The sequence below is a fragment of the Belonocnema kinseyi genome, chromosome 3 (genome assembly GCF_010883055.1).
Source record: "Belonocnema kinseyi isolate 2016_QV_RU_SX_M_011 chromosome 3, B_treatae_v1, whole genome shotgun sequence".
In the NCBI taxonomy this organism is placed as follows: Eukaryota; Metazoa; Arthropoda; class Insecta; order Hymenoptera; family Cynipidae; genus Belonocnema; species Belonocnema kinseyi.
This window is the reverse complement of record NC_046659.1, coordinates 122,723,023-122,746,439: the sequence shown is the minus strand read 5'-3', so window position 1 is coordinate 122,746,439 and position 23,417 is coordinate 122,723,023. Positions and strand designations below refer to the sequence as shown.

The window sequence follows — 23,417 nt, the reverse complement described above, 5'->3', positions numbered from 1 at the left end:
TCAACAATGACTTGTCAGAGTTGGCAATTCAACTCGTGCTTGCCGGTGAATGATAAGAATTTTGCGAATAGTACATATATATTCTTTGTAAAAATCACCTTGTAGTGAACTGGAGAGTCAATGTTTTTATATCAGACGATGCGTGGAGCTGACATCATCACCAGATAGTAAGCGTGACGCAACCGTAGTATCGTCACGTCTGGTTTGGACACCCAACCAAAGCAGACCGACCGGCTTTTTCGCCGGAAACTGCCGGAAACCGATTGCCCCACGCTTAACGTTTACACGTTAATTTTTACCCCTACACTAATCAACATATTATTCATATCCAAATTTAACTCTGACAATCGCATCGACCAATCCTCTGATCCCCGGATCTTTTAATTTCATGTTTTTCACAGCTTGGAAGTAAATAACTTTTAATGCGAAAAAAGAACAAAAGGTACAGGAATAATTTACATTAAAAAATATGCTCACTGATAAGATAAAATAAGTAAATGTAATAGGAAACTAAATCTTTAATGTTATACATTTAAAATGAACCGGAGTAAATAAACAATCTGTATAAATAAATTGGTAGGAGAACCGAAATAAATATGGAGCAGGTGTACACCCACAAATATTCCTAATTCCACCTGGCGTGTTTCACCGTTTCAGAACTTTCTCTTCCTCCTACGCAAAATAAAAACTAATTTCCCAAGGTTTAATTGCCATTGTTAAAGACCCCAGTGTTAACCATAAGGGTTGGGAAACATAAAAAGGTGAATAATCGAAAATGTAAATCAAGGGCACTCTGTTTTGTTTCCCTCAATAAGTTAAAGACTCTTTCAGTTTTTGGTTGTTAAAACTCAGTACATGAAACTTTAGCGGCTCAAGACATGAGGGACACTATTGATCCAACTGTGAATACATTGTATGCTACGTGTTATCCTTAAACAGTAACTAGGACTCTATCTCCTTCCTTGACATACTTGAATCTCTATTAATTCTTCATGAAACGGAGTGTCGGAACATGAAAGTGGACGCTGACCATTGACTACTGACTAGTTGATATTGATGGGAGATTATGTTTTCTGAAGGAATTGGAAAAAAACGGTTTCATTGGCCTTAAGTGTCGATAATGACTGGTCCGATTATAGGGGCGGCTCACATTGCTCTAATAACAGGGTTGTAAAAGTAAATTGTTTAGAGGGATGAGTCAGGTTCAGGTCTCGGACTCACTTCAGAGATCCAAAATAGTGTAAATAGTGCCTCAAATGTGGAAAAATAGTGTCATGAAATTTTTCAAGTATTAAACCTAATATTTTAAAAGTACTACAATTGAACTTCAAGTTTTATGTAAAATTTTATTCTTTAGTTTACAAAATATAAAAATTCCTATTTATTTATCGCAAGTTTCGCAGTATTTTCTCCACTTTCTCTCGTTTTTAAACTTAAATACGAACTGAATGAATAGACCGCTATAACAAAATCGAACTATTTTTGGTTAAGAATTCATCTTTTTTGTGATAAATTATATTATTTGGTTCAAAATTAAATTATTTTTTTGAAAATTTGTTGGTTGAAATTTTGTTTCTTTCTTCACTGAAATATTTTTTTGGTTAAAAACTCAACTAATTCAAATTCACCTTTTTGGTTGAAAAATGCATGTCTTTCTGTAGAAACTTTATCTTTTCAAGTTAAAGTTCGGTTTAAAATGAACTTTTGTGTTGAAAATTGAACTGTTTTGTAGAAAATTTCTATTTTCGGATCAAAAATTCAATAATTTGGTAGAAACTTTAACTATTTCTTTGAAAATTGATGTGTTTGATTAAAAATTCGCTTTTTTTGGTAAAAAAAATGCAACTGTTTGATAGAAGACTCATAATTTCAGTTAAAAATTCAGAATTTTTTTGTGGAACTCACCTTTTTTTGAAAAATAATATTTTCGGGTTGAAAATTCCACTGCTTTGTAGGAAATTTGTATTTTCGGCTCAAAAAAAAATGGGTAGAAAATGTTAACATTTTGTAGAAAATGTATGTATTTTGTTAAGAGTTCGGCTTTTGAGACAAAAAATCAATTTTTTTAAAAAATACAATTATTGGGTTGAAAATTGTTGTTAGTTAATTATATTTTTTTTATTTTGAATTAAATTCTTTTTATTGATATATCAACTATTATATTTCTCATTTAAAATTCTCCTTTTAAGGGCATGTGATACTTACAGTTTCCCCGGCTTTTTTTCCACAAAAATGAAAATTTTTAAAAACTGAATTCGGAGATGCTACAAAATATCATAACGGACGTCCCCAGACTCTTTTTTGAGGGATAATAACAAAAAAATTTATTGTGCTAAATAAAAATTTTATGCATATGTATTATTTTGAGGTTACGTCGTTTTTCATCTCTGCCGCTATCATTTCCCAAATTTTTAAGACAAAATATTGATTATTCTAGAAAAAAAGCCGTCGGAACCTAAAACTGGTAAAATCGATACTAATTCCTAAGCGCTATGCAAATTAATCAGATTTTGCTAAATTAAAACGTTTTTGAATTAAACCAAAAAAAAGTGTGTGGGGACGTCCGTTAGCATGGTCGCTATCATGTCCCAAATTTTGAAGGCAAAATATTGATTATTAAAGAAAAAAAGCCGTCGGGACCTAAAACTGGTAAAATCGACAATTTTCTAAGTATCACATGCCCTTAAGGTTAAAAATTGCACTCCTTGCTTGAAAGTTCAACTACTTTCTTGAAAGCAAATTTTTTTAATGATAATTCATAATTTTATCAGAAAATTCGTTTTTTTTTGAGTTGTCAAAAATTTTACTGATCGTTTGAAAGTTAACTTTTATGTTATACATTTTTTAGTTTTAAAAAATCAACTATTAGGTTAATAATGCTTAGAAACGAACAAAGTATAAACTAAAAATTAATCAATTAAAATATGGAGTTCAAAAATATATTTCAAGAAAAAGTAAATAAATAGTGGCATTAGAGGTCAAATGTAAAAAATTAGTGTAATTTTGTTTGAAATAGTAGCAGCATAAGTAAACTCTATCAAAAAAAGTGTAAAATAGTGTGGTGAGCCCGAGGCCTGCATGTTAGGAAGTCGGCGATTTTAGAGTTATAATTATCGTTACGGAATTTTCCGTAAGACTAGCCCTTAGAGTTATACTAGACCCTAAAGTTTTACGAAAATTTTCGAAATTATAGGAGTCTAATTGTTAAAAAACTACCTGGGTAAAATCCATCTTACTTTTGCTGATCAATTTTATTTTTTAGATGAATATTTAATTATCTTTTTGAAAACTCGACAATTTGGTTGAAAACCCATCATTTTCGTTTCAAAAATCAACGGTTTTGTAGAAAACATTTCTGTTCCTTTGGGAAATCCGCGCATTCCATACCGGACTCGAAATGTTTTTGTTTTCCTTTGTTGTTGAAGTCCCCATGTGAGATCAGCGTGTTTCTTTTTGTGGAATGTAAACAGTAGCCTCCTTCAGGGTTTGAAGCAAGATCTTGAGTTTGGTTAGAAAGTGACGATAATTTTTTAGGTCAGAAGAATAATTATAAGAGCATTTGTTAAATTTCGAAAAGATAAAACATGGATCTTTATATGACTGCAAAGTGCAACTCGTCCCTTTATTAATCCATTTACTTCTGACAGTGGTAATATAATCAAACCAGAGATAAAAATTAACGAAAAGGCAAAATTCCAAATAAATTCTAGAGTTACATTTTCCCCAGTTTACCAACAAATCAGACCAATCGACCTTGGATTTTTTGGAGCTAGAAGAGGGAACATAATGCCGAAAATGTATAAATAAAATGTAAATTGTAACAGTAATGCTCCTGAAAAATGAGAGGTTAGCATTTTCTCTGAGTATGAACTGCATGAACCATAGTCGATGCCGCCTAAATATAGAATTAAGCGACTGGTGATTCTAAGCTAAAATGAAAGAGCAGTCACTATCTGAAGACTCGTACTTAATTTTTTTCTCCAGATTCAAAAACTGTCATATTAATTCAGAAATGAAGTGATTTCCGAAAGAAAATGAAGCTGGAAATGAATGAAAATGAATGAAGTAATTTGGAAAATAACTTACTTAGCCTTGAGGTCTTCGTTATCGTCCCAGAGACGTTTGGTGTCGATTTCGAGTTTCGCTCTTTCTCTGGCAGTGTCATCCAATAGTTTTCTCGCATCCGACAATTCGTGCTCATACATAGACTTGATGTTCGAAACTTCTCGGGTGACGGTTTCCTGGGAAGTCTGAACTTCGCGGGTCAACCGGGAGTTTTCGCATTCTAGGTGACGAACTTTATCGATGTAGCAAGCAAGTCGATCATTGAGATTCTGCAGGTCTTGTTTTTCCTGAAGTCGCGAATAGCGTGCTGGACTAAGAGGAGATCCAGGGCGTTTGCTAATCGGGGTGCTTGTGCTCGGCATTGGTGATTGTAGCGAGGAAGATGTTGCGGCGGTTTTCTTACTTTTCGTTGACATTTTTTCTGACTAGTATTCACTAGCTTTGGTCACTGTCTTATACCGGTCACTCTTTTACACTAGTCGCACATCCACTTGATGAGATATAGACCCAAATACAAACTTTCACGGTTAGAACGCGCGCACCGGGACTGCCAACGGAAAAAGAATAGCGGGTGACGCCGTCGTGCTCCAAACTTATGCGCATGTGCGTCGGGAATGACGGTCATGTATTTCCAAATGTGACGTCAGCCCGCAAGATGTCTGCACGACGGGGGTGGTGGGCCAAGCAATAGGAGGAGGATAGGGAGATCCCATTTATTTAAAAAATCCAGCATTTGGTTGAAAATTCATGTATTTTCATCAAAATTCGTCTCTTTTCGTTGAAAATTAATCTTTTTGGTTCAAAATTCATCTTTATGGCTGTAAAATAATTTCTTTGGATGATATTTTTTAAATAAATATTAATTTTTCCAACTGAAAACTTAAATATATACTAAAATTTTCAGTTAAAACATGTATTTTTTTTTAGTAGAAAATTCATCTGTTTGCTAGTAAATTTTAATAAAATCAAAATGGAACTGTTACATTTTTTATTGAAAATTGATCTTTTGGGCTGTAAAACAATTTCTTTAGTTGAAAATTAGCTTGTTTCTGTTTGCCTAAAAATTAATTTTTCAAAGTGAAAACTTAAGTATGTATATTAGGCATTAGGGTGATTAAAAAAATTATTTTTGAATTTGAACTCAGGCACAAGCCTAAGTTGTACCTTCTTGATTGAAAATTATTTTTTTTAAAAGTCAAATCGGATATGTTTTAGAGGTCCCCTATTCGAGTTTGATCTTTTTTATTGGATTTAAAAATTATTTTTACGTTCTAAATGTCTTGTAAGTATACTTCATACATTTGTATGCATGTCGAATTTTTTCATTGCATTGCCTAGAGTGTAGACTGTATATAATTTAAAAAAAAAGTTTCACTAATTTCAATAAAAACTATTGAAAAATTGGATTATTCTTTATACATTTTTCTATAAAATTTGCCTTAGCCTTAAGTCATCTTAGGATAGTTAGTAATCATGTAATATATGTAAATTAATTATCATAACTATATTTGAAAATAATTTGCATTAACATTTCATAAACACTCTGTTTAACTAGTTTTTGTATATATACACCATTATAACTTAAAATGCTATTACTTCATAAAATCACTGAATTGCCATTGTGAACGTATGCAATATATTTTTATTTATACCATTTGTATCAAAAGAACATGTGTCTCGTTGGATTTGACAAAATATTTTGTTGCCTTATAAAATGAATCAACCTAAATACTCAAATTTTCAGTTTCAAAAACTTATTTTTTGACAAAATTTAATCTTTTTGCTAGTGAATTATTATTCTTCTTTGAAAATTAATTTTTTTTTGTGTTGATTATTCAATTATTTTGGTGTCAATTCTTTTTTTTTCTGTTGAAAAATAATTAAAGGAACATTTAACTTTTCCATTTTTGAATGAAAATTGTTATTTTGATCAAATTGATCTCTTTTCGTTAAAAATAAATCTTTTTGGATACAAAATTATTTCTTTGGTTTAAATTTACTTTTTATTTGACTAAAAATTAATTTTTAAACTGAAAACTTAATTATGTATTAAAATATTAAGTTAAGATTTTTTTAGTTGAAAATTCATCTTTTTGGTAGAAAATTATTCTTCATATTTGAACATTCTTTTGGTTGAAAGAAAATATTTTTGAGTAATTGTTCTTCTTGTTTTAATACAAATCTATTTCGTTTAAGAGTTAATTTCCATGGTTTAAAATTATTCAACTATTTCGTACAAAATTTGATTTTTTTTTAAATAAAAATTTGTTTCAAAAACTGGAAACTTAGTATATATCAAAATTTTCAGTAAATTTTTTTTTTTTAATGAAAATTCTTATTTTTCGTAGAAAATTATTCTGATTTGTTGAAAATTAATTTTTTGTAGAATTTACCGATTTTTGTGAATATTAGTTTTTTTTTTGTTAAAATTTAATTATTACGTTGAAATTTTTTTTCTGATATAATATTTTCCTTCTTTGAAACTGGTGAAAAATTTACTGATTTTGTAGCAAATTATTTTTTTTTAATTAATTTTTTAATTATACCATTTTCGTTAAAATATTAAACTATTTTGTTAAAAATTAATTTCTCAATGCAAATTAATGTTGTTTAGTTGAAAATTAGTTTTTTGGTAGACAATTATCTGTTTGGAAATTCAATTACATATTTGGTTGCAAATTTAAATATTTTGTTGAAACTTCTGTTTTTGTTGAAATTTATTTTTATAATGAAAATTGAACTATCCCATTTTTTGTTGAAAATGTTTTTTTTCCAGTTGAAAATTCGTATCTTTTGATAAAAATTCGTCGTTTTTGATAGAATATTATTTGTAAGCTCATTTTTTTAGTTATAAATTTAAATATTTGTAGAAAAGCCATGTCTACGGATGAAAATTCGTTGTTTTTTTCTTAGTTGAACATTTTTCCTTTTTAGTTAAAGAATATTATTCTTGTGTAAAAATTTATCTATTTTGGTTATCGTGTAAAATCCTCCTTTACCAAGTTATTAAAAAAAAAGTTGTTTCCCCATGGAATTTTGTAATATTGTTTGGCCCTCAGCGTGCAGACATCTTGGTCCCCCACCCCCCCACTCAGCCTGAAATACATAACTGACGGTCACCTGACCAGACCGAAAGAATTGGAAAAACAAGCAAAAGTGGAAATCATGAATTCGTTTCTATTGGCAGGATTGAAAGTAAATTTTGCCTCTATTCGACAAAAATGTAAGAACATCTAAGTAAGCCATATGATTTTCTTATTTATCCACCTTTTTATAAACAACATATTGTAACAATATTAAGTCGTTGAGTACGGTTCATATTTGCGCGCCTTCGGTAACTTACAGTATTTTTCCTTATTTTCCTTTTCCAATTTAATTTTTCCGAGAATTTTCAAACTCTACATAGATTTTTCGTTTGATTTTTCAGTTACTAATTAACCGAAAATTAACGAAAAAATAGTAATACCTTAACATTTGATAAAAACGGTTATTTATTGAATATCTTTGTTTATGAGAAAGCGCTCAATCTCGATTTACAATTTTTACCTTTTCAAAAATGTCCCGTCAAATCGGTCAAATGACTGGAAATCTGTCAGATTCTAACGTGAGCATCTGTGTATAAACATGGCGGATAACAGAAGCTAGGTTAGGATTTGTTGTTAGTTCATATTTTGACAAAAAAGTAGTTTCTTCTACGAAAGTGAAGTGCAGGAACGTTAAATAGGAAGAGCGGTGAGTTTAATTAATTAATATGTAGTAAAAAATGCTGTATTTCTGGGTTACTTTGAGTCCAGATTCAGAGACTTCAATAATTGCATTTTGGAGTAACGTAAACTTACTGGTATTTAATAGTTTTATTGTTGTGTGAGCTCAATTTAAATGAAGGTGCTTAGTATCCAAATATTATGATAACCTTTGAATTTGTTAATTTCTAAAATTATTCAGATTTTTTTTTAAATTTTAAATGCTTATCTTTCTCCGTTTCCGGCGTTTGTGATGTTAAAAGTCTGCCTCAACCCAAAAAATTTCGGTTTTTTATATCGCAGTTTCAGAGCAAAAAATCCCTTCTCCAGCTCAATATATAATAATAATTGAGTTTCGTATTCGCGGCCTGGTCCCGCCAGGGTACTTTTTCCGGAGGCCTGACGGCACCAAGCCGCTTTCTTGTTACATGAAAAATGTTTCCAGTTATGGACAATCCATAACCTACGTCACCAATTTTGGGGTTTTCGACATTTTCAACCAAAAAAGATTTTCTACGCATAAAGATGAATTTTCAACACAAAAATACGAGTTAAAACAATTAATCTTCTACCAAACTGTTGTCTTAAAAACTAAATATACTAATTTTCAATCCAAAAGGAAGAATTTTTAACAACATGCTTCAATTTTCCACAAAAAATTATGACTAACAGAATAGTTAACTTTTCCAAGAATAAATTCTATTTTTAACAAACAAGTCGAATTTTCAGCTTGCAAAAATGCATTTTCAATCAAATAGTCGAATTTTCAAAGTGAAAGATCTAAATTCAATTAAATATTTGAATATTCAAAACAAAAAGCCAACTTTTTTAGAAGATATTTGAATTTTCATTTTAAAAATTCACTTTTCTGTAGGAAAGATTACTTTTCTACCATGCCAGATGAATTTTCAACAAGAGAGTAAAATTTTAAAAATAAGGAGATGAATTTTAAAGACAAAAAGTCGAATTTTTTAGAAAGCAGTCGAATTTTCATCAAAAAAGTTCACTTTCGTTCAAGAATGATTACTTTTCTATCCAAAAATATGACTAATCAAATATATGAATTTTCTACAAAAAAATTGAATTTTTAACCAAATTTTTAAATTTTCAACCAAATAGATGAATTTTCGACCAAGAAGGTTTTATTACAAAGGAGGAAATTCCAACTTATTCAATATACAGGATAAAGTTTTAACCAAACATGGAATAAAATAGATTAACGTTCTACCATAAAATACTAATTTTCAACAAAATACATGCATTTTTGAGAAAAATTTTAAAGCCGAAAAGACGATTTATGTCAAAAAAATTACATTTTGAACCAAAAAATATGATTTTTCAACTAAAAAGTTTAATTTTCAATGATTTTTTAACCAAAAAGTTTAATTTTCAAGCAAATAGTTTAATGTTCGACCAAATTGTTGAATTTTCTACAAGTCAGTAGATTTTTTAAACAGTTTCTATTTTAACCAAACAATTGCATATTTAAACAAAAAGGATACATTTTAACCAAGATTACATTTCTAGCCAGAAAAACAAATTTTCAACAAAATTATTTAATTTTAAAGCCAAAAAGGCGAATAGTCTACATCAAAATAGAATTTTCTAAATAAAAATAAGACTGTTCAACCAAAAAGTTTAATTTTCAACCAAAAAGTTAAATTTTGTACCAAATCGTTGAATTTTCTACAAACCAGTAGATTTGTTAACATTAATGTTCGTTTAAAAGTAATTATACTTAAATTTTCAACTATAATTATGAATCCGTAATAGAAAAAAATATTCTTTTAGAAAGTATTTTAACTTTAAGTCATATAATCGACTTTTTTACCAAAAAAAGGTGAATTCTCAACGAAGCATGTAACAGTTAATATGTCAACCAAACAATTCGATTTTTAACCAAAAAGTATAAATTTTCGTCTAAGAAGCTTAAATTTCGACCTGGAAAGACAAATGTTTAACAAAATACATACATTTTTGACAAAACCTTGAATATTTTAATTGTCAGTTTAAAATTAGTTATTTTCAACCAAGCACGTGTCAAATTTTCACAAAAATAGTTAAATTTTTAACCAAAGATTCTGATAACCTTCTGATAAGAAAATGAATTTTTAACAAAGTAATTGAATTTTTTGACAAAAAAAAAAGAAGGTTACTTTTTACGAATATAGTTGCATTTTCAACAAATTAATTAAAATTTCCACCAAATAATACAACTTTTAACCAAACTAGGTGAATTCTGAACCAGAGATAGAATAGTGTCGCCCTTTCAATAAAAAAAATTACTTTTACCTAAAAATATAGTTTGAATTCTTTACTGGGCTTGTTCTAAGTGTTATATACTTTTTATTACATTCTCATCAGAGAAGGTATTAGATTTGTGTAAAATTGGACCCCCCCCCCCGTTTTTGTCAAATGTCCACGTTTTGAGACCCCCTGAATCCGAAAAACAGGTTTTTACGAATGTGCCTGTCAGTCTATCTGTCTTTCTGCCCGTCCGCTGATGGTTTTTTTGTTAGCACGGTAACTTTCGAAAGAATTGACTGATTTAATTTTCCTTTGGTGAATTCTTTTACTATCTTAAAATGAAGGTCGACTTCGTTATACAGCCATTTTTTATGATAATTCAAAAAGTGAGCACATTTTGAATATTTTTGAGACCACTCTTTCAAAATTCAAAAATATTCTCTACAAATCTTCACCGATTTCGACAAGAAAAAATTGGAAAAAGCCAATAAGATTTCTAAGAGAGTTGTCCAGCTTCATTTTTAAATTAGGTTTTTAATTTTTTTGTAAATAAACAAATATGACGAAAAAATGGCCTTTTTTCTATTTGACGTTCCCGGTGCTCGGCAATAACAGGCAAATGGTTGAAATCGCTTAAGTTGCATAAAATAGCATTAGTTCAAGATATTCCAATATTAGACAATTTACACCAAAAATTTGTTATCAACAAATTATATGTTGAAAAAAAATTTACTACGATTTTTAACAAATACACGTTTTTTCAATGAATGTTGCAAGAAATTGGAATCGAAACAATATCATATAAAAAATTTCTCTTCTGATTATAATTGTTTATATTATAAACAAATTTAATGTTCAAATTTAATAATCAGGCGTTTTTCGACAGAAATATTCTTTTTTTTTTATGTCAATTTTTTTCAATTGGGAAATTTATGATAATTTTAGTAAAATTAATAATTTATTGATTAATCTTATGATTTTTGAAACAAATGCATTAGTCGGGCATTTGTCGACAGAAAAATTCAGGGTTTTCAATCCCAGTTTTTTCAGTTGGGAACTTCATGACAATTTCAGAAAAATTCAAAATTTGTTGATCAATTGTTATTATTTTTTTTAAACAAATGCATTATCCGGGCATTTGTGGACGGAAGTGTAAGGAGTATACAAAGCCCGAGCGCAGAGCGTGAGATAAATATATAATTGAGCGCGAAGCGTGAGAACCAACAGTCGCGCGCCCTAGGCGCGCTCAAACTTTTGAGCCGCGCGCGTAGCGAGGCGGGCGGAGTTTTTTATGACAACCCCAATGATAAATAATTTCCACAGTTTCAGAAAGTTTCGTTAGCTTGAATCACTTACAAGATGGCACTTCGCACCTACGGAGACAAGCCCATAAGTTTCCAAGTCGAGGAAAATGGGGAATATTATTGTATCGGGTCCGAGGTGGGAAATTACCTACGACTTTTTCGTGGGTCACTCTACAAACGCTACCCTGGCATGTTCCGAAGATCGATCACCAATGACGAAAGAAAAAAACTGGTGGAATTGGGTTTGAGTCAGCATGTTCTGGCATCCAGTGTTTCACTCTTGAGAGCCAGTGAAGTCGAGGACATAATCGAGGGCAACGATGACAAATACAAAGCTGTTTCGGTTCATTCTACAGAACCTCCCGCACCTCGAGAGGGAAAATCTAAAAAATCCATGGCCTGGGTTCCTAGTTTGCCCAACAGTTCTCATTTGGATGCGGTTCCGCAAGCTACGCCAATTAATCGAAACAGGGTTCACAATAAGAAAGTTCGGACATTTCCTTTATGGTAAGAATTCTATTTTAGTTCATTTTCTCGAGACTATTACGTTTTATAACAAGCAGGGTGGCCGTAGGAGAGAAAAAAATCAGAGATTTAAAAAAAAAAAGTCTGACAAAAAGTCAGGGAATTTACATAATATATTTGAAATTTTTTATTCTATGTCAAAAATGTTACAGTATTAAAATTCGTGTCTTTTATATTAATGTTTAGGGTAAATGAAAAAAAAAGGAATTTTAAATATGAACTTTGCGACCACTCTGATATAATATTTTTGTTAGTAATTTATTTGCATTTTTTTTTCTAGTTCTATTTCTGTTTTTTCTTTAGATTTTACCTCCTGACGATTATATTTTTACTTGAAAATTTTATTATTTTATTTCAAATTCAACAATTTTGTTAAAAAGTCATCCTTTTTAGTTGAAAATTCATTTACTTTAGTGATCATCTCTCTTTTTGGGTTAAAAATGTCATCTATTTTGGTTTAAAATTAAACTTTCTTCTAATTCGTTTTTTTTTTAATTCATCACTTCGAAGTTTTGAAAATCCGCCCCTTTTTTGTAAAAATATCTACCATTATATTTTTTGTTACGAATTCACTTATTTTTATTAAAAATTCAAGTATTTGGTTAAACTTTGAACCACTTTTTAAGAAAATAATTTCTTTGTTGAAGATTCATCATTTTAGCTGAAAATTAGTTTTTTTTTGTTTGAAAATTAATTTTTTTTTAAGTTAAAATTTAACTATTCTAAATGAAGATTCATTATTGCATTAGAAAATTTATCTTGTTGATTGCAAATTTTACGGCTTTGTTGATAATTCACTTATTTGGTTTGAAATTCAACTGCTTTATTAAAAAATAATTTATTTGTTGAAGATTCATAATTTTAGTTGAAAAATCGTTTTTCTTTTAGTAAGTATTTATTTTTCAAAGTTAAAATTGAACTTTTCCGGTTGAAGATTCATCGTTGTATTTGAAAATTCATCTCTTTGATTGAACCTTTAACTTTTTTTTAATTAAATTTTTTTGCTAAAGTTTAAACCACTTTATTTTAAAAAAATCCATTTGTTGAAAATTCAACTGTGATTAAAAATTCCCTTTGTTGATTGGATAAAAATACATTTTTTAAAGTGAAAATTGAATTTTTCTTCCAGTTGAAGATTCATCAATATATTTGGATATTCATCTGGTTAATCGAAAATTTAACGATTTTGTTGTAAAATTAATTATTTAGTTGAAAATTTGTGAGGATTCATTATTTTTGTACTTGATTGTATTAGGTAAAAAAATTATATTCTGGGTTGAAATTTCCTCTTCTTCAGTTAAAAATACAACCGTTTGGTTGAAAATGAACTTTTTTGTTGAAAATTCAACTGTTTTACAGAAAATTCGTCTTTTGGCTTGAAACTTCAACAATTTGGATAACATTTTTTTATCTTCAATAAAAAAAATCTTTATTTCTTAAAAATTCATCTTTTTGGTTAGAATATTCAACTTCTCGGTTGAAAGAACTACATTGTTGAAAATGCATTTCTTTTTTGTAAATTCATGATTTTAGATGAAAATTCATCTCTGGTTGAAAATTAAACTATTTTTTGTTGAAAATTCGCCTTTTTGTTAAAAAGTTATTTTTTGGGATAAAATTAATCTTCTTTTTCTATCTATTTTTTTTGTATGTAGAGAATCCTAGTCTTTGGTTAAAAATTCAGCTGTTTTGTTTATAATTTGATTATCTTATTGAAAATTAAGCTATGTTGTTCAAAAGACATCTTGCTTGGTCGAAAATTAAACTATTTTGTTAAAAATTCGTCCTTTTTTGGGTAAAGTACATTTGAAATGACTAAATTTATATTTTAGTGTTTTATTGTTAATTTTTTATATATGATTCTATGGTAACAATGTTCAGGGTCGCCGCTGGACCGAGAAACCGGGAATTTTTTGAGACCGTGAATTTTTTGAGACCGTGAATTTATTTTTTGACCGGGAGTTTTACAAATTAAACAAAAAATCCGTCCAACTTAGATTTTAAAAAGAATTAAAAATTTTTTAAATAAATAATATAAATTATTTTTAATTTTAAAATAAATTTTAAACAATATATTTAAAATTAAAGGCTTTTATTCAATTTCAGTCTAAAATATTCCATTCCTAAATTACGTAATTTAACATTTTAAAATTTTTAAAAAAAACTTAATATTTAGAAATATCTGATTGTACATTTAAAATCAGTAATTATAAATAAAATACTCAGAATGGAACAAACAAAAATTAAACTTTGAAAATTACAATTTTAATTTTTCAATTTAAAAAATTTAATTTGTAAGCCAAATTCTTAAATTTTGATGTATAAATAACAATTGAACACCTATTATTCTTAGAAAAAACCGAATAAGTTGAAGAAATATTTAGAATTTAAAAAAAATATTCAAAATTAATTAAAAATTTGAGATGGTTTCAAATAATTAAACGAACTGTCTACGTGTACCGATAAAGCCCGGCTATTATTAACAAAATTTCGGAGCAAATATTTCACGGCCTAATTTGAAACCAAATATAGATTTTGGCAGATTTCGAACATGAAATTTAAAAGCTTTTTAATTATAACATTTTTTAAGATTGCTAGGAAAATTGCAAGTGATTTTTTTCGAATGATTTGAAATTCGAATAATTTAAAAAGATATATAGAAGTTGTGAAAAACTTTAAATAATATTTTTGAATTTCAAAAAATTCGAAACGACATGTAGGTGTTTCAAGATCTTGCAATCGAATTTCGAAGCATTTTAAGGATTCTTCAACTATTTAAAATAAAAATAATTTAACATAACATAATTCAGAATAATAACCGGGAATTTCAAATTTTAACCAATTCCGAGCCAGCACTCAAAATTTTCGAAAAGGAGCAAAATTCTGAATAGGTACAGGAAATTTTTCCAAAGAATTATAATTTTGAGTTGAAGCAGAGAATTTTCAAATTTTAATCAATTCTGAATTGAAACTGGTATTTATCCGAAAGAATCATAATTCTTCTTGGAACAGGTAATGTTAAAATAAAAATCAACTCCGAGCTGAAACAGGGCATTTTTTAATAGAATGAATTATAATTCTAAGTTGAAACCGGATATTTTCGAGAAAAATTAAAATTACAAATTGGAACAGGGAATTTGACAAAAATTCGAATTGTTTTTGAAAATGGAAAATTTTAGAAAAGTATTAAAATTCTGGATTTGAAGAAGGAATATTCAATATTTAACAAATTCTGAGTTGAAACTAGAATTTATCCAGGAGAATATCAATTCTCAATGGAAAATTGAATTTTTCTAACAAAATGATTGTTCTGTGTGAAAACGAGGTATTTTCGAAAAAAATTAAATTATGAATTGGAACAGGGAATTTTTCGAAAAGAATAAACATTTCGGATTTAAATTGGGAATTTTTAGTTTTTGACAATTGATAAAAGTTCAAAATTTGTAATTTGGCAGTTTAACTGCATTCATTTTAAAATTGTCCAGTTAAAAAGTGTTAGTAGCTTACATATTATATGTGCAAATTGTTGAGCATTTGAATACAAAATTGTTGAATGAAACAAATTTTAAACTTCAATTTTCGGAATTTAACATTAAAGAGTTTCACTTTGAGTGCTTTCATTTGAAGTTCAGTTATTTTTATTTCGAATGGAACAATTAGATTTAGTGTTTGATTTTTTAAATTTCATTGACCGTGAAAAATGTTTGCGCGCCGGGAACTTTTTTCTTTGAGAAAAACGGCCACCCTGAACGTTCCAAGATTAAAATTCTGTTTTTTTTTTTTAATATGAATGTTGAAGTAAAATGAAAAATTGGTCAGGGAAAAGTCATGCAATTTGGCAAACGAAGTTTTTCAGCCTGACCCCAAGGTCTATTTTTATATAATGCTTGTACAAAAACAAAATCTTTTACAGCTTTGACGATACCGATCCATCTTCAAATTTAGAAAATGCAGCTCAACAAGAAATGCTTGTACCAATTCGTTTGGATATGGAAATCGAGGGTCAAAAACTGCGCGACACTTTCACATGGAATAAAAATGGTATTTTTAAAAAATCGAAACTTGAACTTAGTAAGAAACGCGAAGCGTAGTTAACGATCTGTAAAGTGCTGACAGTAAGTTTTTTCATTTCAGAAAGTTTAATAACCCCAGAACAGTTCGCCGAAGTTTTGTGCGATGATTTGGACCTGAATCCTCTCACTTTTGTTCCTGCAATTGCACAAGCCATCAGGCAGCAGATTGAAGCTTTCCCTCAAGAAATAATACTTGAAGACCAGTGCGACCAGCGGGTTATTATCAAACTCAATATACATGTAGGAAATACGTCTTTAGTTGATCAAGTGGAATGGGACATGTCGGAGAAGGAGAATAACCCCGAAAAATTTGCGATGAAGTTGTGTGCTGAACTTGGACTTGGCGGAGAATTCGTTACTGCCATCGCTTACAGGTAAATAATCTATTTCTGTTTTTACCGTAGCAGAGCCTTTTTTAATTAAACACAAATGGAATCGTTACATCATCAGATTGAAAAATTAATTTTTAACAAAATAGTTGATTCTTCAACCAAAATTAAGATTATTCAAAAAAGATTAATTTTCTGCACAAACCGTCAAATTTGCAACAGCAAAATTTGAATTTTCCACCCTTTTCTTTGAATTTACAACAAAAAAGTTAATTTTCTACCAAGTATTTAAAAATAAATAGTTTTATTTCCAATCTAATATTTGAATTATTCAAAAAATGATTTTTAAGCACAAATGGAATAGTTTAAGTTTCGGTTTAAAAAACTAATCATAATCAAAGTGAAAAAAATTTTTTTGACCGTTTAATTTAACCAAAAAGAAGATTTCGTAACAAAAAAGTTGAATCCGCGTCGGATAAGATGAATTTTCAAAAAATAAGATGAATTTTATACCTGAATTAATTTTCAACAAAAAATTTGAATTTTCCACCCGATATTATGGATTTTCAGTAAAAAAGTTAATTTTCTACCAAGTATTTAAAAATAAATAGCTTCATTTCCAATCTAATATTTGAATTATTCAAAAAAATGATTTTTAACCACAAATGGAATAGTTTAATTTTCGGTTTAAAAAATTAATCATAATCAAAGTGAAAAAATTTTTTTTGACCGTTTAATTTAACCAAAAAAGAAGATTTTGTAACAAAAAAGTTGAATCCGCGTCGGATAAGATGAATTTTATACCTGAATTAATTTTCAACAAAAAATTTGAATTTTCCCCCCGATATTATGGATTTTCAGTAAAAAAGTTAATTTTCTACCAAGTATTTTAAAATAAATAGTTTGATTTCCAACCTAATATTTGAATGATTAAAAAAAAGTTCAACCACAAATAGAATAGTTCAATTTTCGGTTAAAAAATTAATCATAAAAAAAGAAAAAAGAATTTTCTACCTGTTTAATTGAAACAAATAAGATTTTGTTACAAAAAAGTTGAATCCACATCCGATAAAATGAATTTTCAAAAAGATGAACATTGTACCTGAATAGACGAGTTTTCAACAAGATACTCCACAAAACAGTTTAATTGTCGACCTAACAGGAAATAGAAGTTAAATTTTTTATCAAAATAGTTCAATCTTCTATTAAATAGTTGATTAAAAAAAAAAAATTGTACCAAGATTGGAATAGTTAAATTTTAAGTAAAAATAAACTAATTTTTATAAAAAAAAAACTAGTTTTACACAATTTAAATTGAACCAAAATAGAGGAATTTTCAAATAAGATTAATTTTATATGCAAAAAAGCGAATTTTCAATAAATTAGATGAATTTTCTACCAAATTTGTAAACAAATAGAGACATGTTCTAACAAAATAATCGAACATTCACCAAAAAGTTCAATTTTCAACCAAATAGTTGCATTTTTTTACTAAAAAGAACAAAGATATGAACTTTCAAACAAAAAAGACGTATCTTCTACAAAACAATTCAATTTTTAAGTTGGAAATAAGAATTTTTAAAAAAGAAAACTTAATTTTTAACTATATACTTCAATTTTCTACCATATAGTTACATTTTGAAATAGCAAATCTAAATTTTCAGTTAAAGATATAAATTTTCAACCAAAAATGGAATAGTTATATTATCATTTAAAAAAAATAACTTTTGAAATATTCAACTCTAAAAATTAATTTTCAAATAGTGATGAATCTTTACATGATATTCTACAAAAAAAGATTTTAATTTTAATGAATAGCAGTTAAATTCAATAAGAAATTCCAATATTTAGCTTAAACCAAAGAGATGAATTTTAATGTAAAAAAGATAAATTTTCAACAAAAATAATGGAATAGTTCAATATTCAGTTTTAATAAATTAATAAAAAAGAAAAAAGGAATTTAAAAAAAAAGCTGTAAATTTTCGATTATTTTCAAATAAGAAAAATAATATTCTACCAAAAAGACGAATTTTCAATAAAAAAAGATACATTTTCAACTACAAATGTAATAGTTAAATTTTCAGTTGATAAAAAGTTAGTTTTCAACTAAAAAAGAAATTCGTTTTCGACGAAATAGTTACATTTTTCACTAAAGAGTTGAGTCTTTTACGAAAAACGTACATTTCTTAAAAAGTAGGTCAACTTTAAACAATGTTGTTGAATTTTTGCCCAAAAACATGAGTTTTCAACAAAATAATTAAGTTTTTAACCAAATAACACATCTTTAACTACAAACATTCAAATGAAAATTCGAGGATATCTTCCGCAAAAGTCGCAGACTTTATGATCATTAAGAAACATTTGAAGGGATCGTCCATAAACTGTGTTACAACTTTAGAGATGGGGGGGGGGGGGAGCTCACAAAACCAGATGATCAGTGTGTTGGTAGAAAATTAATCTTTTTTAGTTGAAAATTCAACTTTTTGGTTGAGTGTTCTTAAATTTTCTTGAAAATTTGTCTTTTTTGGTAGTAAATTAACCTTTTTGTTTAAAAATTCAACTTTTTGGTTGAGAATTCATCAATTTAATTAAAACTTCGTTGTTTTTTTCGGTACAAAATTAATCTTTTTGTTTAAAAATTCATCTTTTTCGTTACAAATTTAACAACCAGGTTTTAAAGTTGAAATATTTTCTTAAAAATTCTGAAAATTTATTGAAAATTCGTCTCTTTTGGTAGTAAATGAATCTTTTTGTTTAAAAATCATATTTTTTAGTTAAAAATTCAACTTTCTGGTTGAAAATTCTTGAATTGTTTTGCAAATTCGTCTTTTTATTAAATAAATTAATCCTTTTTAAAAATGTATCTTTTTGGTTACAAATTTAAAAACTAGATTTTAAATTTGAACTCCTTACTTAACAATAAAAATATTAAATTTTTCTTTCTTAAGAATTCAACTTTTTTATTGAGATTTCTTGAATTTTATTAGAAATTTGTCTTTTTTGGTAGTAAATTAATTTTTTGTTAAAAAATTCTTCTTCTTTAGTAATTCTCGAATATCGTTCAAATTTGTGTTTTTTGTAGTAAATTAATCTTTTTGCTTAAAAAATTTTCTTTTCTATTTGAAAACTCAACTTTTTGGTTGAGAATACTTGAATTTTATTGAACATTCGTCTTTATTGGTAGTAAACTAACCTTTTTGTTTAAAAATTCAACTTTTTGGTTGAGAATTCTTTATTTTTTTTGGTCAATTTCGTATTTTTTTGTAGCAAATTAATCTTTTTGTTTAAAATATTTTTTTTTTGTTTGTAATTTGACTACTAGGTCTTAAAAATGCATTTTTTGGTTGACGATTCTAACTTTTAGTTAAAAATTTATTCGGAATTAAACTTTTTGTTAAAATTGAACTATTCGTCTTTTTTGGTATAAAATTAACTTTTTTTTATTAAAATTTTATCTTTTTGATTTGAAAATTCAACTATTTTTGATAGAAAATTCGTAATTTTTTCTTGAAAGTTCAATAATTAAGTAAATAAAATCAGCTATTTGCTAGAAAATTCTTTTTTGTTTTAATAATAAAAAAATGTAATTAACAGTGTAATTATTTCACTTTTGCTTAAAAATTTACCGTTCATAGTTTAAAAATTCCATAATACTCAGATTACCGAAGTTTATAATTCACGACATGTTCACGTAGACAATATCGGCATATTGGCAACTTGACTCGCTATAAACACACAAAAAATAATTATAAACGTAAAATCGAGTTTTACCTACAGGCTACGTTACTTCCGGGGGGGGGGTCAATAACCAGATCAGCGGTTTTTAAGGGGGAGGGCGGTCAAAAGTGACCTAAAATTGTTACCTCAGTTTATATGGAAGATCGCTTATTTACATTTGAAAATCGTTGTTATTTCTGCTATTTTCAATATTTTAAAAAATTCTAAAATGTTTTTTGTTCATTTACTAGAGAAGAATTAAACACGTTATTTTTATAATACTTGAATCAAAATTGAACGTTATATGACAATTGAAAGTTATTCATATGTTATCTATTAGGGGTCCAGCGGTCTAAACATGTTATTTCAGATTTATACTGCTTGTTTTCTATTGTTTTTATCGGGTTCGCATATTTCTGCGTTGTTTTTCAAGTTGCGGGCCAGTTTTATGTGTCAAAATGTTTGGAATCGCAAGCCGAACATAGATGTGCTTGCAAGAATTTCATATAGTTTTTAACTGAGTGTTAGTAATCGAGACGCGTCGCTCACCTTTATCTTTACAGTGATATGTAGATGATAACATCGAAGATGATGCGAAAGTAGTCACAAAAAACTTTCGACATACACATGTACTTAACTGCACCCACACTGACATGTGTCTCGCTGGTCTATTCTACGAGCAAACTGAGCAGTTATTAGAAAAAGCAAGGATTTCCCATAAGACGCATTAAGCAGTTAACAGATTTAGACCGCGAACCTATGCTCAAGATTGAGTATTCTACATGCACATATGAAACACGGGACTAGGCATGCCATCCTAACTTGGGCGAGCGGTGTCGAATCCACGGGAGGGGGAGAATCCCATGAGTGGGGAGAGTCGCCATCTTACGATGTGCCATTTGATTATGCGCACGAGTATTTTTGCCGACAAACTGTGCATGAAAATATAAACATGTGAGCGCTGCCATGTTTGTCGCGGGACATCAAAAGGTGGCGGACCTCCCCTCTCATTGCATCAACCCCGCAATGGCATGTCTAGTCCCTTGTTTCCTATGTTCATGAGAATACTCAATACTAAAACGCGATTTTCTAAAATCCATTTTAAAAAAACTAAAAGAAATATTGCCGTTTTTCTTGCGGGATATTAACTGCATATGAAAAATGTTCCAGAAAAGACAAAAAAAAAATCAGTTTCGAAAAAAATGTCAGTTAACAGGTTTAGACCGCGGACTCTTCATTTGTCTCGCTTATTTCCAGTGTTCGAGGACAATTATCCTGGCATCAGAGGACGTACGCATTTTCCGAAGCACCACTGCCAACAGTTGAAGTTCCATTCAGGTCTCCATCGGAAGCAGATCAATGGGCTCCGTTCCTTGAGACACTGACGGACGCAGAAATGGAGAAGAAGATACGCGATCAAGATCGAAACACTCGGTACTATAAAATTACAATACTTTTTATAAAATCACGAGTTCTTGTATTGCTTATTTAATTGTCTTGATTTTGTTTACAGACGAATGCGAAGATTGGCGAACACTACACCAGTATGGTAAATGTAATACGTTTTAAAATTAATTAAGATTAGTCCATCTTGGAATTATTCGTTTTATCAATAAGGACTATAAGTTTATACCTTTATCTGTAAGTATCTAAAAGGAAGTCATTTGGAAATAAAGTGAAGCTTGAAAATAATTTTGTTGTCTTGTATATTAAATATGCATGGTTTCTATGGATATCAGCGCGCATTAACCCAGTTTAAATGCTTTCAGTTTTATGCTAATTTAATAGCATAATTATTGTTTGAGGGTCGGACTTTTTTTTACGTTTTTAAGATTGATGTTTTCAAGTTTGCAAGATTTAGAATTTTGAGTGATTAATGCAAGTTGGATGTGGCCAAATTTTTTTGTATAAAGTTTGAAAGCTTAAAAAACTTATAAAATGATCATTTATGAAGAAGAAAAAATCATTAAATTTTTGTGATGAATTAAAAAAAAAAGAAATGTTAAATGAAATAGCTGAGAATAGTATTTTTAATGATATTTTTTACGATTAGAACAGACTGTGTATTATAAAAAAAATGGTCTAGAGAAAATTTGTAGAACTTTTTGAGGTAAACCATTTTTCTTGGTAACATTTTTTCGTAACTTGTATAGTTTGAGTAGAAAATGGAATTTAAACATTTTTAATGTAATTTTTTTTTTTTTGCGAAAAACTGAAACTATGCCTCTTTTTTAAAGAATGGCCTTAAAAAATTGTAGATATTTTTGAGGTGAAAAATTTTGCCTTTAACATTTTTTACTGCTTATCCCGTATTTCGGGACCACAAGACACTTCCTTTGCTTTAAGATCGAAAGAAGGTTTTCAAAAAATATCAGGGTTGTATAAAAATAGAAGGCTTAAAAAAGGTCATAGGATTTTGAAAAAATGACTGAAATTTTTGTATTCAAACTTTTTTCAGGTCTTAAGGTAGTTTTGCGAAAAAGTAGTTCTCTGAAAAATAATATTTTACTTATGATTTTGGGAACAAAAATAGTAATATATAATAATACAGGGAAAATATTATCTACAGCGCTACTGTTTTCAATTTTTAAAGTAAATTTTTCTATTGCTTATTCGTATTATTTTTCATTCAAACGTTTTTTTTTAAAGAAATTAAAAAAGTAATCATATTTGAAGATTATTTACTTATTTAAAAATTTGGACAACAACTACATCAATAATTATTTTAGTGCTTTGCTGCGAATTTTAAATTTGTGAATTATTTCGGATTCTTTTTTTTTACTGTTAATAATATAATTATAATCCCAGCTTTTGAAATGATTTTATAGTAATCTTAATGGCAATTGTTTAGAATTCAGTTTTTTAAACAGGCCTGGAAATTGTTTAAAAGTTGACCTGGAAATCTTGCAAAGTCAATAAATTTTAAAACCGGACTTTTGTATCGACACGGAATACTAATTTTGATTCAGAATTTGATTTTTTCAAATGATAGAAATTGATTTTGATGAATTGAAAATTAATTTTTCCGCAGCATATTTTGCTGTGAAATATTATCAACCACAGTGACGTATGTAAGTCTAATTTAAAAAAAGTTAATTGACCGTATGTAATAATCTATGATAAATTAATCAATTATTAATCAGTTACAAATAATATAAAGATAACTGTAAAAATTTAATTATGTGCAATTTCAATCACATTCTACTTGAAACTAATGAATTTTGAAAATGTAAAGTCAAAATTGTTTAACTTCTGAATCTGAAATACTATATTTTTAACGTTCCAATTTCGAATTACCTTTATTGTAAGTAATATCGTGGCTCTAACTCAAAAATCTTTTTAAATATATTATTGTTCATTTCTAATTTTAATAGGCTTCAGGGTAATTTTCTTGCCAAATATCAGGTAACTGGA

General features: G+C 28.3%; 2 protein-coding genes across 5 annotated transcripts in view; one reads left to right on the top strand and one right to left on the bottom strand.

Annotated features, from left to right (window-relative positions):
• LOC117168881 (lamin Dm0-like) overlaps positions 1–4,660 on the bottom strand; it is a 30,150-nt gene extending 25,490 nt beyond the window's left edge. Inside the window, exon 1 of one of the 3 annotated variants that reach the window (XM_033354776.1) lies at positions 4,087–4,660. In XM_033354776.1, the coding sequence (XP_033210667.1) occupies positions 4,087–4,481 (395 nt within the window). In that variant the 5' untranslated portion in view covers positions 4,482–4,660. The remainder of the gene's footprint in view (positions 1–4,086) is intronic. The other 2 variants (XM_033354774.1, XM_033354775.1) reach the window with 2 other exon arrangements.
• A 2,866-nt stretch (positions 4,661–7,526) lies between these two features.
• LOC117170130 (SWI/SNF-related matrix-associated actin-dependent regulator of chromatin subfamily B member 1) lies at positions 7,527–21,695 on the top strand. 2 transcript variants are annotated; one of them, XM_033356670.1, is made up of 6 exons: positions 7,527–7,797; positions 11,385–11,866; positions 15,798–15,925; positions 16,019–16,331; positions 21,261–21,437; positions 21,517–21,695. In XM_033356670.1, the coding sequence occupies exons 2-6, from the start codon at positions 11,415–11,417 to the stop codon at positions 21,554–21,556; spliced, it is 1,110 nt and encodes a 369-aa protein (XP_033212561.1). In that variant the 5' UTR covers positions 7,527–7,797; positions 11,385–11,414; the 3' UTR covers positions 21,557–21,695. The 2 variants fall into 2 exon arrangements, with proteins under 2 accessions (XP_033212561.1, XP_033212560.1); XM_033356669.1 differs by having other exon boundaries at positions 7,528–7,797; positions 11,379–11,866.
• The last annotated feature ends 1,722 nt before the right edge of the window (positions 21,696–23,417 follow it).

Bases quoted from the DNA above. Each gene is read 5' to 3' on its own strand.
- LOC117170130 (XM_033356670.1), top strand. From the start codon at position 11,415: ATGGCACTTCGCACCTACGGAGACAAGCCCATAAGTTTCCAAGTCGAG. The intron at 16,332-21,260 runs GTAAATAATCTA...GCTTATTTCCAG, and splicing joins GTTACTGCCATCGCTTACAG to TGTTCGAGGACAATTATCCT. The intron at 21,438-21,516 runs GTACTATAAAAT...TTTTGTTTACAG, and splicing joins GATCAAGATCGAAACACTCG to ACGAATGCGAAGATTGGCGA.